Source organism: Tenrec ecaudatus, chromosome 10 (assembly GCF_050624435.1).
Source record: "Tenrec ecaudatus isolate mTenEca1 chromosome 10, mTenEca1.hap1, whole genome shotgun sequence".
Classification (NCBI taxonomy): domain Eukaryota; kingdom Metazoa; phylum Chordata; class Mammalia; order Afrosoricida; family Tenrecidae; genus Tenrec; species Tenrec ecaudatus.
The window spans coordinates 144,812,144-144,829,236 of NC_134539.1; the positions used below are offsets into that span (position 1 = coordinate 144,812,144).

General features: G+C 54.3%; 1 protein-coding gene across 1 annotated transcript in view; it reads right to left on the bottom strand.

Annotated features, from left to right (window-relative positions):
- Positions 1-4,843: 4,843 nt before the first annotated feature.
- Positions 4,844-17,093, bottom strand: part of CACNG4 (calcium voltage-gated channel auxiliary subunit gamma 4) — a 61,110-nt gene continuing 48,860 nt past the window's right edge. The window contains exons 2-4 of the mRNA XM_075559427.1: positions 16,718-16,801; positions 8,409-8,549; positions 4,844-5,382 (exon numbers count right to left, since the gene is read on the bottom strand). Of these exons, the coding sequence (XP_075415542.1) occupies positions 4,844-5,382; positions 8,409-8,549; positions 16,718-16,801 (764 nt within the window). The remainder of the gene's footprint in view (positions 5,383-8,408; positions 8,550-16,717; positions 16,802-17,093) is intronic.

A 17,093-nucleotide genomic window follows, 5' to 3' on the forward strand; every position in this document is an offset into this window, starting at 1 on the left:
AGCTGTTCCCCTCACTATTTTGCCTTTCCTTCTGGGTGCAATGACACGTCCCATCATCCCTTGCACAATCAAGGTGGCCATGTGATTGACTTCTGTCCAGTGTCATTTGGGCAACTCACGATTTCTAAGTCATTAAAACCTCTTATAAGATCCACTGACCTTGGAAGGGAGGGGGAAAATGAGGTGCTCATATCAAAGGCTCAGGTAGAGGGAAAATGCTCTGAAAATGATGATGGCAGCATACGTGCAAATGTGCTCGACACAATGGAGGAATGTGTGGTTTGTGATGAGACGCAAGAGCCCCAATAAAAGTATTTAATTAAAAAAATTTAAAAATAAATAAAAATAACTTTCAAATGGGCCAAAAGGGAGATCAAATAATAAGATATTACATTTTAACCATGTCTGCCATAATAAAGTTCACAATGCTCTTAAAAAGAAAAATCCACTCCCCTCTCTCCATCTGCCTGTAGGGTGTCAATGCTCACAGCAACCTTGAATGCGGCAGAAGAGCTTCATAGCTTGAGAACCGGAATCCCTCGGTGACTGTGTGGACCTTCCAGTTGCCTGGACTTTATATGAGTGACAAATAAACTCCTCTTATATGAAGCTATCGTCTGTTGTTGAGGCAGTCACAGTCTACTCAGAGTTTATACAAGGACAGGATCGGGGCAGCTGGGTCAGTGGGGGGCTCAGCAATATTTTAATTGGGACCTGGAACATGCATTTCAATGACAGTTCTTGAAGCTCTAACTTTTGAGTAATGGAGGCAGCGTTGAACTAAGCATGTGACCCTATGGCTCCCACCCTGAAGACCATGTCATAAAGTGTGGGCTAAGCCAGTGTCTTGGGGGCTCAGAATCAACCAGATACAAACATTCTGGCACAAGACACGGACACTGGTCAGTGCTGATTCTGGGATGCCAGAGTGGTTGGCCCACAACCAAGCTGGGGCCAGTGGGTGGGTCCCCAGGCCCTGGTTGCTCAGCACATCTGGGCACATCAGTTTCACCCATGTGCCCATCTCAGGCAGGTGGGCAGCAGAGCATGCAGCCAGGCAGAGTCTGGAAAGGCTTCTAATCATTTCTATGACTGTGAGGCCTTCAACGACTGGTTTTGTGGGAAGGAGATGGCCAGGCCCTTCTTTCGAGGTGCTTTTGAGGGGGGATTTGTCTCCGGCCTCTGTCCTACACGGAGCACACTGACCAGTGACACCACCCAGGGTCTCCTCACTAGCCCTCAAGCCCGCGTCCGGGTACCTGACACTGACATGCCTTTCTGCACCTTTCAGTCTGGTTAGTGGGCTTCTTAGAATTGTCGTCAAGTTGCGTGGTGCCTCTGAAGCTATTCTGTTCTGCAGACAGACCTCGGTTATTTCAGCTGTCTGGGTGCTCACAGCATACTTTGGGGGAAAATTGTCTGCTTTCTGGCTCACCTGTAAAGATACCTGAAAGCCATTCCGCAGGAGTCCAAATGAAACCAGTCAGCAGAGCTGGGATTGGCTAGTGACCCTGTCAAAACCAGAGAAGGCTCCTCCTAAGAAGCCTCCTTTGACCAGTACAGATCCGACACCCTCCTTCCCGCTCCCTGACACTTCTCCTAGAGGGCTCTCAGTATGCCCAGCCCCAGGGCACCGCTTACTCTGCATGCTCACCATTACTTGAAGGTATACTGGAGCTTAAATTCTGAGCCTCGGGGTTTCAGGCTACAGTTTGCAGTTACAGCCCTGAATCCATTTGAGTCTCTATGTGGATTAAGCCCCATCTAATGATTTCTGACCATTTGGCCAGCAGTGTGAACAGCCTGCCCACAAGTCCACAGGTAGCGCCTTAGAAAGTGAGTTACTACCACTCCCTCAGGCAGCCCAGTGAGAGAGGACCACCCTTAGGGGCTTGCCTGGGATTGCTCCTGGTGGAACTTTGGGGTACTGGGGTCCCACGGTCGTGCGTCATGCCCTCATAGCTTTCATGGGCGAGCTCTGGATCAGTCTTGTAAGCTCTTCTGTCTAGTGTATTGTAGTGTCCCAATCATGGTCCCACCCCACTTCTGCAGTCCTGCCTGTAACTGTGATGTATTGATCTGCCTCCAGTCATGCTTTTGTGTTTCCATCGTCTTCCCATGTCCTACTTAAGGGCCTGAGTTTCTGTACCTCCTTGGACGCCATGATGACCTCATGTTGATGGTCTCCCTCATCCTCAAAAGAATTCTCTTTCTCCTTGTCCTGTTTCAGACTTGATTAAACCAAAACCAAACTCACTGCCATCGAGGCAATGCTAACTCATAGCGAGCCCTTGTGGGGTTTCTGAGACTGTAACTGTTTATGGGAGTAGAAAGCCCAGTCGTTCTCCCATGGATCTTGCTGGTGGTCTCAAACTACTGACCATGCGGTCAAGGTGTGGCCACTGCACCACCAGGGCTCCTTATAGATGCAAGCTATAGACCTGCAGTTCTCAACCTGTGGGTCCCAACCCTTTCACAGGGGTCGCCGGATTCATAACAGTAGCAAAATTATAGTGATGAAGTAACAATGGAAAAAAATTTATGGTTCAGGGGAGGGGGTCACCACAACATAAGGAACTATATTAAAGGGTGGCGGCATTAGGAAGGTTGAGAGCCACTGATATAGCCTATAGTTGAGATATGGGGGTCTCTTTTATCCCCTTCAACAAAGGGTTCCCCCCCCCCCCCCCGCTCTATAGACACATCAGGAAGAAAACATTTTGAAAATGTTTTTATTTAATTAAAAAAGAAAGAAAGAAAGAACAAACAACCCAAAACCGGTAGTAGGTACAGGATTCACAAGGTGCTTAAATGGCGAAACACACAGGGGCGGGAGGGGGTCATGGGAGAGTAGGGAGAGAGGTGGGCACAGGCCTCTACACCCCTTCTTGGATGAAAGGCCTAAGGCCATGGCTGGCAGCGGGGAGTCCGCTCAGGCCTCCTCTTCCGGGGGGAGCCCAGGCTAAGATGTGGCGAGAGGAGGAGGCTGTAGAGGTCAGGTGTCCAGCAGCCTGGCGAGGGGGACAGTGGGGCGCGACTGCTAGAAGGCCAAAGGGTCTGAGGTTGTTCTGCTCTCTGCTCTGCTGTCTCTCCGTCTCTCGCCTTTTCACCTTCCCGTCCTTCTTGGTCCCCAGAGGGGCCCATGTTCTCTGCCTGCATCCGGGCAAGAGGTAGGAATTACTGGACCCCAGCTTTCTCAATGAAGTTCTAGAAACGCCAGGGGGAGCGTGCAGGGAGGGGGCTTGTATGGTCAAGTCTGCCCCATTGCCTTCCAGACCACAAGGTCCACCGTCCCCCATCGGCCTGGGTACCCACTGCTGTGGGGCCAGGGCCTAACTTCGCTCCATCGGGTCTGGGCCGCTGTGACCTGACTGAAGTCGCTCGCCACGGCGACTTTTCTTCCACCGCTCCGCGAGATGGATCCGAACCTCCAGCCCGGAGCAGTCGAGGGCCACGGTGTCATGGCGGTGGGGAGGGGGTGCGCACGGGGGCGGGGGCTGGCCCCCAGCAGGCAGGCGACAGGGACAGGCTCCGGTGCTGCAGCCTCCTCGGAGGGGCCTGCTGGCGGCCCCCGCGAAGCGCGGCCGGCTCGGCGGGAGCGAGCACGTCGTCATCGGCCGTCGGAGCGGGCCCGTCCACGTGGAGGAGGCGCCGCCCCCGCGCCCGCGCAGAGCAGGCTGGGAAGGACGGTGACGTCATCGCCCCGCCCCGGGGTGGGCGCCGCGCTGCGCCGCGCCGCAGGTGGCTGAGGTCAGAGTTCGCTCGCAGACAACAGCTAGCGGGGTCACAGACGACAGTTCAACATGGGATGAAGAAGGCTCGAAAAGTAAGAAACCATGATTTCTCTTTAGAAAGCACGAGTTTTATAGAAAAGAGGGCTTTCCGCTGACCCGGACCGTGTCACTTCGGGAGGGAAAGCCAAGAAGGCGGCGGGAGCCTGAGGGCCCGGCCAGGGCTGCCCTTCCCCCACCCCACCCCCACCCCCACGACCCCCGATGGCGGTGAGGGACCCGTCGTTCAAGAGTCGCCGGGACGTGGAATTCGTTTCCACTGGGGCCGCCCGTCCCCTCGGGTTGCCACTTGGTTTGCGCCCGAGGTCAGGCTCGGGATACCCTCCCTGGCAGGTCGGCCATCCACGGGCCTGTGGCCAGAGACCCCGGGGCCACCTGCCCTCGGACCGCGGCTCTCCGGCGCCATGCGTGTGCCCTGCCCCCTCTGGCAGGTGGAAGCGTCCGGAAGCACAGGCCCGGCCGGCGACACTCACAGCCTTCGGCCTTCACCGAGCACCAGTTGGCTGCAGGGCTTCTCCTCAGGAACCCTGCTTCTTTCCAGATACCTGGATCCCCGCGTCCCTTCGGATCCCTGAATCCGTGGTTCCCTCTGGATTCCCTGCTTCCATCCAGATCATTGCTTTCCCCAAGAATACTGCTTCCTTCAGGATCCCTGGATCCCTGCTTCCCTCAGGATCACTGCCAGGGAGAGTGAGCGAGTGACCGAGAGGGCAGAGAGCCAGCTTGGGGCTCCTGGGTCTGTTTGTGGAGTCCTGGCCCCAGGCGGGTGGGCAGCAGTCCACAGACCCGCCCTCGGGCGATTCCTTTCCTGGAGGAAGAGGGAATGCCTCACATTTGTTCACCCGGATTGGCCGGGAAAATCAGCCGCAAGAGAGCTCTGGGGGTCTTGGGGGACGTTCCCGAGCCGGGGGTATCTGCCCCCCTTCAGCGTCTGGGCAGGCCCGGGTGAGGGGGGGCCGGCCGGCGGGGGGCAGGGAGGGTGGGGGTGGGTTTCCGTCGGTGGCGCGTCCATCTCCGGGGGCGGCTGTCCGGGCGGAAGGCCACGCCGCGGCTCACACGGGGGTGGTCCGCCGGTTCAGCATGCTGAGGTGGAAGCCCTCCTTGAGGTCCTGCTGCAGGAAGTCGTGCACCTGCAGGAAGCTGGCCTCCTGGTCAGGGCTGTAGCTGGCGGCCGTGGTCACCTTCAGGGGCTCGCGGGTCAGCGTGTACATGGACAGCTCGCCCATGGGTATGGCACCCGAGATCTTCAGGCCCACGGGCGACGTGTCCCTGGAGGGCGAGGCCTCGGTGGAGCGCGAGCTGGAGCGCGAGCGCCGCCGGCGGTAGCGGTAGCTGGGCATCCGGGCGTAGGGGGAGGAGGAGGCCGCCTTGAGGAACTCGCGCTTGGTCTTAAACCTCAGCTCCTTGTTCTTCTCGATGTAAATGTTCACCGCCAGCACGCCCACCGTCTCGGCCACGATGAACGACAGCGCTCCAAAGTAGAAGGACCAGCCATAGTTGTAGTGGTTCTTCTTGTCCTCCTCTCGCTTGTCACTGGGGTCTCCCGTGTTGCTGGAGATGTAGACGATGATGCCGATGATGTTGCTGAGGCCTGCCGGGGAGAGGCAGCGGTTAGACCCAAGCTGCACTGCTGGGCCTGGAGCAGGTCGGGGGAGGGGCCTGTGGCCTTCCCGCCTGGTCAGCCTAGCTTTGTTCTGGGTGCTCATTTCCCTTTTAATTCATGAATTCTGATTGGGTGACAGGAAGCAAGAGTCCAGTGACTATGTGATAAAAACAGCCGCCTGGCCACCCGGTTCTCTTCCTGTATGCGAAGAAAGGCTTCTTTCTTAGATCTTTCTGGGGAAGTCTTTCTTGCTCTCTCTCACACACCCCCCTCATATACATACACATTTCTCTCACACACCAGTACATGCACAGGCATGTATTTCTGGGGAGTCTCTCACTCTCACACAAGTATCTCATACATACACAGACACACACACACACACACACACACACCTTTCATATATACCACTGGCTTCCCCTGACAACATCCCTCTCACACACATACACACATACACCCCTCCACACATCTATCTGTCTATCTATCTATCTATCTATCTATCTATCTATCTATCTATCTATCTATCTATCTATAGCCCTCTTTCACACATACACACTTCATATATACCTATGGCACATACACACCCCTTTCATACATACTTATTTCTCTCATATATACATAAGACTTTATCACACCCACACTAGTGCATGCACAGACATCTTTGGTCACATGATACTCTTGGTCCCTTGCTTGTTTACCCAGCCGCACATCTGAGAGCTGGATCAGGTCATGAAGAGCTGCTTCCATCTTTTCGCACCTGCCACCCACCATATGGGGTCTCACTATCTGCTACACACTGAATTGTGTCCCACCTAAAAGACAGGCTCATGCCTAACCCCTGTTCCAAGGAGCAACAGGGACACCATGGGTTACGTATTGGGCTGGCAGCTGAAAGCTCGGTGAGTGGGACCGAACTGCTCCACAGGAGAACAATGTGCTGGGCCACTTCCGTAAGGGCAGCCCTGGAAACCCTGTGGGCAGTTCTACTCGGTGCTGATCAGTCCACAAGTCAGCACTACCTCGGTGGCAAAGGCAGCCCCTGGACCTGTGAACGTGGTCCTGTTTGGAAATAGGTCTTTGAGAATATGTGTTAATACGACGTCATATTGATCCTAAGCGACCGTGAGGGTGTCCTTGTAGAAGGGGAGAGATTCGGTTCTGGGGTCGACAGTTCTTTGCCACCGTGGCCCTGAGCTGAGCCACTCACAGCGTCTGGGTTCCTGTGGGGTAGCTGGGTTAGGGTAAGCTTCCTTTTTCCCTTGGGAAAACAAGCTCCCCAACAGTATTCAGATGCCACAGCAGGACTTCCTGAAGGCCTCACACCTTGAGAAATCTAATGGCTTATTAAAGGGGCAGGGGAGGGGAGGAGGGGGAAGAAGGAGAGTGACAAGGGTGTGCCCCTGCCCTCTGCCTGGCCCCATGTGAAGAGACAGGAAGGGGAGATGGGCAGAGCAGCACAAGTAGAGAACAAGGGCACGAACTGCTGTGAGAACCTGACATAGGCTCCCCTGTCAACACCCACACAGTACCCAGCACACACCACACTCTTCGTACATTCCCACACTGCGCTCCTCAGATACACACAGCACATGTACACACATATACCATGCCTCATAGACACAACACATGGATACACATCACACACACACACTATTCAGACACAGCACAATAGACACCTCACTTTGAAGATATATACCATACACCATATGCATATACCATACTCTAGAGACACACACACACACACACACACATACACACTATATTCCTCAAATAAACAGAAGACATGTACACACACACACTATCCTCAAATAAACACAAGACACGTACACATGAACACACTTAGACATGCACTACCTACATATTTACATACACAGGACCCAGGAAAACCTGCTGAACATGGGTTAAAAGCCCCCATATTTCTAATGCATGCTATTCTGATGTGATGGTTAAGTGCTTAGCTGCCGACAGAAAGGCCAGAGGTTCAAATTCACCTGCTGCTCCAGGAGAGAAAGACGTGGCCATCTGCTTCCGTAAAGTTCCAGCCTTGGAAATAGGGTCACGATGAGTTGGAATTGACTCAATGGCAATGATTGGTTGTCTCCTGGACTCTGGGCTCTGTCTTCTCTCCCCTTTCCTCTTCTCCACCTCCCTACTCAGAGTTCTCCTCTGATACAGGTGGTCAGCACCTGGCACTCCTTCTTTGGGGCATTCTGTACAACTGGACCTTTCAAGCCATTTACCCAGTCAGTGGTGGTTTTTCACCCAGATTGGTGGTTTTTGAACTGCTGACCTTGTGGTTAGCAGCCCAACATGTAACTCATTACGCCAACAGGGATCCTTGAAAATAGACATAGCCAGACACTGTTTCAAAAATTTCTACTCGAACAACTCATGGAGACACTGATTACCTTCTTCAAGTTGTGCAAACACTTGTCATCTTCCCCCAATTTTTCCACCACCGTCAACTGGCATGCCCTCTGAGCTGCTCATCTAACCTTTCTGGTGGTGGATTTGATCTCACAGAGCCTAGTGCCCAAGGCAGACACACTTTAGTTATTATGATAAACTAGTTTTTGGTTCAAAGAAGACATCAGGGGCCAGTTTTTGATTTGAAGACTAAAGATCTCAGGACTATGGTTTTGGGGAGAGGGGACAGGGGCATTTATCCAGGCTCAATGATTTAAGGAAGTCTGGGTCAAAAAAGGATTTTAAATTCTGTTCCACATCCTTCCCCCTTTTGATCAGGATTCTCCTACATAGTCTGTAGTTAAAACAGTCAGTAGTGGCAGGCTCACTGGGTTTTCAGTGGTCAATTTCTCAGTAGATTGCGAGGCTTTTCTTCCAAGGGACAGAAGGTGAGCTCAAACTTCCAGCCTTTGGGTTAGCAGGGGAGGGTGGTCATGGTTGCACCACCCAGGGACTCTTCCCAAGGTCATGGGGTCCACCCCATTGACTGCACACTTCCCTGGACCTATCCTGGCACCCAGAGGGAGCAGCTGAGTGAGCCGGCTTACCTGCAGCCACAAAGAGGATGCCGGCACTGAGGACGATGTTGTTCTTGCGGCTGTAGATTCGCCCAGCGCCAATGCAGAGCCCCCCGAGCAGCAGAAGGATGGTGCTGAGGATGGGGAAGATGCTGGAGGCGCGTACTATGCCTGGGCCGGGCAGGAGATAAACACAGAGGCAAGTGAGGCCAGCTGCCCGTCTGGGCGAGCAGTGCCCATTCCCAGGGGCCTGGTGGCTCCAGGCCCACCCCCTGGGTTTGAAGATCCCCACCAGGGCCTAGAGACCTGAGATGTGACTCCTGGGTATGGGCTTCCTCCTGCCACAGCAGCAGTCTTGAGAAGCTGGGCTGCATCACCTTCCCATGACACCTCCCAGCCCATGGAGCTCTTCTAGGACACTTCCAGTAGGGTGGGAAGTGGCACCACAGAGGCTTTGGCATTGGATGGGCCTGGGTGTGGGTCTCTGCCTGCTCTGTGTGTCCTGAGTTAAGCCCCTCACCACTCCATGACTCAGTTTCTTCTTAATGTACCTATTTCCTGTGGTCGAACTTGTACCTGTTAGTGCAGGGCCAGGTCCTAGGACCAGCCTCCTAGGTGGCAACCTTCAGCATTCTCACCATCATCTTCCCCAGGGGCCAGCAGAGGAAGTGGAAAGTCAGGACATGTTCAAGGTCACAGAGGAGGGGCCCTGGCAGATCAGGTGCCCGTGGACCTTGGTGCCCAGCAGACCTAGATTTAGAACCCTGCTCTGCCACTCACTAGCTGGGAGATTAGGGGCCACTCCCATGACCACCTAGGCTCCCTCTTTTATGACCTGGGAGTGATTAATAATATCCTCCTGCAGGGGGTTAAATTGTGCCCCCTGCCATCACCAAGAGACAAAACTCCCACTAGGAGCCCTGGTACTGTGGTGAGTTATGAGTTGGGCTGCTAACCTCTAGGTCAGCAGTTTGGAACAACCAGCCCTCTACAGGAGAGACAAGGATTTTTTACTCCCCATAAAGAGTTACAGTCTAGGAAACCCACAGGGGCTGTTCTACCTTGTCGGATAGGGTTGCTATCAGTCAGAATTGACTTGATAGCAGTTTTTTGGTTCAAGAGACAAGTTGCTCATCCTATCCCCTGACAGCTATGATGTGGTCCCTTGTGGAAGAAGGGTCTTTACAGAAGTTGTCAGTGAAAGGTCTCAAAATGAGGTCATCCTGGATGAACCAGGTGGATCCTATAGCCAATGACAAGTCTCCTGAGACAAAGAAGGCAGAGGGAGATTTGAAACAGGGGAGAGATGACAAGGTGCTATGAAGACAGAAGTTGGAGTGGTGTTGCCACTAGCCAAGGAAATTCTCCCCCAGAGCCCCTGGGGGAAGCCGGGCCCTGCTGACCCCTGGCTTCAGAGCTGCGAGAGTATCCAATTCTGTTGCTTTCAGCTCCGGAGCTTGGGTAATTTGTGATGGCAGCCCTGTTTTCATGGCTGTCTAGTTGGCCACCAACTCATGGTGACCTCATGTACAACAGACCACTGTCTAGTCTGGCCATCCCATGTTCAATGGGGACAGGTCCATTGTGGGCCATAGGGTTTTCAGAAGTGGGTCACCAGGCCTTTCTTCCTGGTCTGTCTTCAGATAAAAGCTCTTCTGAGACCTGTTGAACATCAAAGCCATGCATAAGCCTCCACTGACCTTGGGTGGTGGCTACACCAAGGAGCATGGGCTGGGGACACAACCCAGGTCTCCTACCTAGGGGGCAGGGATTCTCCCTGGGAAGTGAGTATACAGCTCTGTGGGTGGGGGCCCCCTGCTTCTCTGAGCATCTGGGGCTGGGAGATGGCAGTCAGAGGAAAAAGAAAAAAAGTGGTGTGTGTGGGGGGGGTAGGGGGGAATGCAGGAAGCCCCCAGCTCAGCCTCCATGTGCCCTAGCCTCGCAGTCCAGTTGAAATCCCAGCCACCCGAGCCTGGACAGGGAGTCAGGAGCACTGGCTGGCCCAGTTTCCTCAGGCAGCTGAGCTGGTTTGGGCCCTTTCAGTCTCTGAAGGCAGCGTTTGTCTTCTTTGTAAGCCCCCCAGTGTGTGTGCCTTGCTTCACAGAGAGGAGACTGTTTGGGGCACTAAATGCAGCCCTTCTCTCCCCTCCACCCCCACTCCCCTCCTGTGTGACCCTCTACCTCCTAGTAGTGCATGTCTGGGGATGAGGTTTCCCCTGTGCTTCTGAAACGGGCCCTGAGCTGTGTCACCCAAAGCCAGTGCTCGCTTCTGCAGTCAGGATGGAGGGGTGGAGCCTTGGGGGCATAATCCAGGGAGTCTGGTGCCCCTAATGTCACCGAGGACCTGGCCTGTCTCAGGGCATCTTCAACTGCCTCGCTGAGTCTTGTGAGCACCTGTCCCTTCAGTTCTAAAGAGAAAGATGCTGACTGGGGTTGCTGTGGACAGAGGTGCAGGCCGGGCACTGCACAAAGCACATGACTGCAGTTCAGCCTGTGTTCCCCAATCTAGCCGTGGGTGGATCTGCCTGTCTGCAGGATGGACCCTTCCTTCTAACTCATTCTGAGACATTCACAGCAGCTGGACATCACTGAGGCACATTGTGAACCCACAGCAGCCTAGACACCAGCATCATGTATGGAGGTGATCCCAACAATCTGGAAATGCGGAGCTTGGAAAGGACCCAGGGCAGGTGGACAGGACCTTCTGGAGAGAGAGGGGACAGATAGGGTGTGGGGCAGTGACCTTCGAATCCTGTGGGACAGGCCTCACTTGGACCTGGAATTGCAAACCAGCAGAGACATTGGCAAGAGGCCCTGCAGTAGCAGCACAACTTGGAACAGAAGCCTGAAGTCACAGGAAGGAAGGCTCCATAATGCGCTGGGGAGGCTGACTTCATTCCTGGCTCGTTGAAGACAGGATAGGGCCCCACAGCCTGGGGCCAGCAGGTGCTGTGTGCTACACTGGGGCGCTGAGTGAGTGGCTAGCAAACAGGCTCTCCCACAGGGGGCAGTGCTGTGGACCTTTCCCCAACCTGTGTTAGCAGGCCCGCTCCACTAAGGAGCCCTGGCGGGGGAGTAGGGGACACACTGGCCTGCTACTCTGTCCCTTAGGATCACGATGAGTCTGAATCAGCTTGGTGGCAGAATTGACTTGGCTTTTGAGTTGGCTCTCCGCTAGAATGTCAGCTCCAGGAAGGTGTCACTGTTTCATGGATTGGGTGGTGTCCCCCGCTGCCCCCCAAAATATGTGTCAACTAGGTCCTAAGTTGTTTTCTACATGAATGAGGCAAAATTAGTAAGGGCTTCATCACCCTTATTCAGGTCCAGGCCTTGAGGGAATCTCCCTGGGTGGTGGCTCACGTCACCTTTTACTTTCTAAACCAAAGGCTCACTGCTGTGGAGTCCATTCTGACTGAATAGTGACCCTATAGGAGAGGATGAAACTGCCCTGTGGGTTTCTGACACTGTAACAGCTCACAGGAGTGGAAAGCCTCCTCATGCTCCTGTGGAGTGGTTTCAAACTGCTGACTTTGTTAGCAGCCCAACTCGTAACCACTGTGCCACCAGGACTCCTTTCATCCTCTGAGAGAGACGGGAGAGAGAAGCGAGCAGACGGAGGAGGACCTGATGACCCCCAAGAGGAGCTGGGAGTGGAGGGTGTCCATTAGACCTGGGCACCTGAGCTGATCACTTCAGAGGCCCAGGGGCAGACTGATGCCGAGACATGGAGCTGTGGAGCTCTGCACGGACTGCCAGGCCCACAGATGCTGAAGGAGGCCCAAGTCTGCCTAGAGCTGACAGAGCGAAGGCCTTCCCTGGAGCTGGGTTTCCGGCTCCCAAAGGCCCCTCTTCCATGCTTCCGCATATTTTAGGGATCAACAGTCTGGACCTAGGCCCAAGGACCAGAGACCGGACGCCTTAGAATGCTGGTGGCAGAAAAGAAACAAATCCGTCTTGGCAGAAATATAGTCCGAATAGTCCTCAGAGGCGAGGATGGTGAGACTTCCTCTCACACACTCTGGATGTGTCTCAGGAGGAAGGACTGGTTGGTAAAGTGGAGGGCCAGTGAAACAGGGAGACCCTCCAGGGGATAGATGGACACTGGGGCTGCAGCAGCGTGCTCTAACACAGCCACGGTGCCGTGGGCCCAGGCGGGTTCTCTTCTGTACGTGGGGTTGCCGAGTCAGACTCGGCTGGACGGCACCGAGCAACAGTCCACTGGATGAACCTGAGTTTGGTTTGGAACAACAACAAGCCTCAGAAACTAAGAGAATAATACATTTATGTTTGTCAAAGCCCCCTGTTTGTGGCAGCCCTGAATGGCTAAGACAATCCATTTGTTTGCCTTTATATCCCAAGGGCCTGATCCAGGGCCTGGCACCTAGTATGCACACGCACACATTCATGAACAGTTTTGTTGATGTGTGATTCACCTGTCATACCATTCAGAGGTTTGAACATATTAAAGAGTTGTGCAATCATCGCCACAATCCATTTCAGAACACTCTCTTCGTTCTTGTACTCATTATCTCGCCTACCGTCCCTAAGAAACGTCTGATACAGTTACTGTCTTTGTAACTGTACCTGGATTTCCTACCAAGAAAAACATACCCCCAACAACAATAACAAAATAAAGCCTCAATCAAAAAAGAAAGCAGAAAATAATAAATTCTAGACCAAGTTTAAAATGGGTCAAAAGGGAGAACAAATTATAAAGGTGTTAACTTTTAACCAAACTACATCTGCACAAGTCCACTTTCCAGTGCACTCTGTCTGCCAGCAAGGTTTTTCTCATCCCTGGTCAAGGTCACAGGGACTTAATCCATGTGGGGTCCTAGCCCGAATTTTGGGCTTTCACTGTCAACTATGAGACCCACAATGTAAAACAGAGTAAGCAGACGAATTCTCAGGGACTTTCACACCTTGAAAACGTCAGCCCCAGGGGCCCCTCTCTGAGGCTTCTGCATGCTCTTCTGATTTGTACTTGGGCCTGAAGCTTGGACACTGGGAAGCAGAGTGGCCTGAGAAACAGGATCTTGGGCTGGCCTGCAAAGCTGTTCCTTCTCCTCTGGAGCTGATGGTAGGTTTGAACCACCAGTCTTGCAGTTAGCAGCCAAAAGTGTAACCCACTATTCTATGGGGCTCCTTACAGGCCTCTGCATTTGGAAGTAAAGGGCCATGACATACTTGGCTCCAGCATCAGACATCCCTGTTGCTGCAGGCCCTGTGGGGAGCTGGCTCTGTCTGCCCCCAATTCCACCAGCAGCTGGAGAACAAGCCCCCATAGCTTCTCTGCCTAAACATCTTGGGGACGGTTGAGACCCCAGCTGGTCTGCCCCCAGCGGACACCTCTCAAAGGAACTTTAACTGCTGCTGTGCATGCCCCTCTGTGATTCCAGAAAAGCCTGTGGACCCTGTGCTTGCCCACCCTCCGGAACACTGCTGGGCTTGAGGCTGTCGGGGAGCAGGGCCCTGTCTCGTGCACTGCATGCTCAGATGCTCCACACCCTCTGCCCAGGTCAGTAGCTGGAGGCTGACCTTGGGGGTGACACAGGGCTCCCTGCACTCTGGCACCCTGGGGGGCCCAGGCGATAGAGTGATTTCTGGAGGGGAGGCAGGACAGAGTGGCTGCACGCCTACACTAAGACTTCAGAGCCTGCTCCTCACTGCTCCCCTCGTCAGGGGCTCCCAGACCTGCCCCCTCACCTGTCCACAGCCAGGATAGAAAAGACCCCCTGCTGTTGCCAGCCTGGGAGCAGCCCCTTCTTTTCACAGTTTCCTTAATCTTGTCGCGCTGCCTTCAGTAACAGTTGTTCATGAAACACTCTGTGTGAGCATGTCCACCTGCGTGCTGCTAGCACCTCAGGATGGCACCTGGCTAGCCTCTGGGTTGATGCGTCAGGAGGCCAAACCAGGTGGCAATCTCCCCTCTGCAGACCACGAGGCAGGGAGGACAGTTGTGTGAGAGCAGCCACAGCTCACAGTGACCCCATGCACAATGGAATGGCACACTGCCTGGCCTGGGCGAACCCCACGATCGGTTGTGGATTGGGCCACTGTGTTTGGTTGTGGCGGAATTGTGGAAGTCGATCACCAGGCCTTTCTTCTTACTCATCTTAGTATGGAAGTTCTGCGGATACCTATGCAGCCTCCTAGGAACACGTAAGTCTCCAATGTCAGAGGGCTGGTGGCCGTGTTGGATTACCCAATATGCAGGGTAAGCACGGGCTCACTTGTGCTCACTTACTGCTCTGTAGTGAACAATTCCACTTTTCTACCACATCAAAGATTTTGCTTCCAGGTATGGATGGCAATTATTTGTCCCTCTCCTATCCTTCTTGTGGAATCAAAGCCTCTTTTCAAGTTTATAGTTCCTGGCAGATGGAGTACCTGATAGGCAAGGTAAGCACAGCTCACCTACATTTACTTCCATCACTTTCTTCCTCCACATCATGTGGGGAAACCCATGTGCAATTGTTTGTTAAAGATTAGTAAGTAAGCACAAGGAAGCTCATGCTTACCTTGCATGTTGAGTACTCTACCCCCAGAGGTGGCTGTGCCCAGGGTACCATCGCTGGAATTGAATCCCGATCTCCCACAAGGTGGTGAAAATTCTACCACAGAGTCTCCAATGCCTGGGACTAGTTGGCATCCATGCCCGTGACCTCAAAAAGTTCAGTCGACACCTACAGTTGGCACCCATGCCCGTGACATCAGGAAGTTGCCAGCACCCACAATCGGCACCGATGCCTTTGGCCTCAGGAAGTTCAGTGGACTGGACAATGGCAAGGAAATGCCTCCTGGGGTCCCATCACCTCTCTCCTCAGTCTGAGTTGGTCCCAAGGAAAACCTGCCTCTGGAACCTTTAAGAACCGCCTGATGGAGGAGGCCTGGGTGGAGAAGGCAGGTTGTGAGGTAGGGTTCATTTCCCACTGGGCTGAGCCCCAAGGCGGCCACAGGCAGCTGTGCAGGCCAGGTGTTCCACAATTGAAGGGTGTCGCTCCTGTCACAGTGCATGCAAGTGGCTTCCCTCCCAGAGTGCAGTGTGCAGCCTGCACAACCATCTGTGGTGGCCCTGAGGGCAGCCCATTTGCTCTGCTCCCTGTGGGCCACAGCAGAAAGGGATGACAGGCAGTGGGGAGAGGAGGAGGTGAGGGGACATTGAGGGGAGGCCGAATTCTGGCCTGAAGATTTCAGGTTCCAGGCTTGGTGGGAGCAGGCTGCCACTGCCCCCAGGCTCCCTGGGAACTGCCTACTGTTTCATTTCACTCCATGACTCAGAATCAAAAATCTTTCTCTTAGAAAAACCAATCCATGAGCAGGTGCAGAGTGAATTATGCTCCCCCTGAGAGCTCTGGTATCGATCGCCCATAAAATGAAGCCGGTGTGCCCCAGGCGGGGGGCTGCTGTGAGGAGCTCTGCAGGTGTCCTGGCTAGTGGGAAAGGGGACCACGGCTTCCACATGCTGCTGCGTCCCCTTCCAGGCCCCAGCCCTGGCTTCAACCCCTCCTTGATCCCTCTGCTCTCCCCCAGGGAAGAGGCATGGGTCCAGGGCTTGGGGCTGGGCTGTGCTCTGAGGCTCAGCATATACTGGGCTCCAATCTGGGGGTGTGGTCCAGGCCGGGCCAGGGGTTCAGGGCCAGCCCACAGACAGAGGCAGCTGTCCTCCTGATGCCAGCTCTGCCTCTCCTCATCCCCCACCATTCTCAGGGCATCCAGGAAGCATCCTGGGATGGCCTATGCCCCCTGAGGCTGTGTGGCCCTAGTCTACATGGTCCAGCATAGAATGTTGAGGGTGGAGCAGGGCAATGGGCTTTGTACCACACTCCCCCTGCCCTCGATGCCCAGCCTGGGCAGGGCAGACTCTGTATCTTTATTTTCCCTGGTCCCAGCTCTGGAGTCCTTCAGGTACAATGGTTAAAGCACTTGACCACCAACCCAAAGGTCCATGGTGTGAACCCACCAGTGGTGCGCTGGGAGAAAGGGAGGGCAGACTGCACCTGTACGATCCACAGCCCTGGAAACTAAATGCTCGTGACCATCAACTACCGTCTGATGCCAGTGGGGTTTTCCCCAGTTCCAGCCAACCAGCTCTTCTGAAGTTAGCCATGCCCATGTCAGCATCCACCTAGGCCTCAGTTCCCCGGCTGTGCACAGACCTCTCTGCCCAGCACCTCTGTGGTATCCCCCACTAGCGACAGCAGCCCTCAACACAACTCCATCCTTGGAAGGACTCTGGGATCCAGGAGGGTGTGAGAACCCCACCCCCTCAGGAGACAGGCACCCCCTCCCCACCTCAGGGCCCATCTCCCTTCCCCCAGTGAAGGGCTCAAACTCACGAAGGAGGTACTCGGAACTGTCATGGTCATAATCGTTGTCCTCGGGGAAGTGATTGATCCGGAAACAGTGTCCTTTGTAGATCCCTGAGGAAACAAGGGAAAAGGCTCTCAGGGAACAGGGGTGTGGGGAGGTGGTGGTGGTGTGCGTAGGGGCCTGGTTCAGGCAGCCCTGGGGTGGAGAGAGAAGACAGCACCCCCTCCCCACCAGGGAGGGCAGACTCAGAGCACAATGGACACCTTGGGGGTATAGTAAGGGCAGGTCCTCTCAACCTGGGGCAGTGAGGAAGGCCCCCCAAGCAACTGCCGTGAATTCATATGTTCAAGTCGTAGACTCTGGCACCTGCATGTTCCACCCTGTTTGTCATTGCTGCTGTGG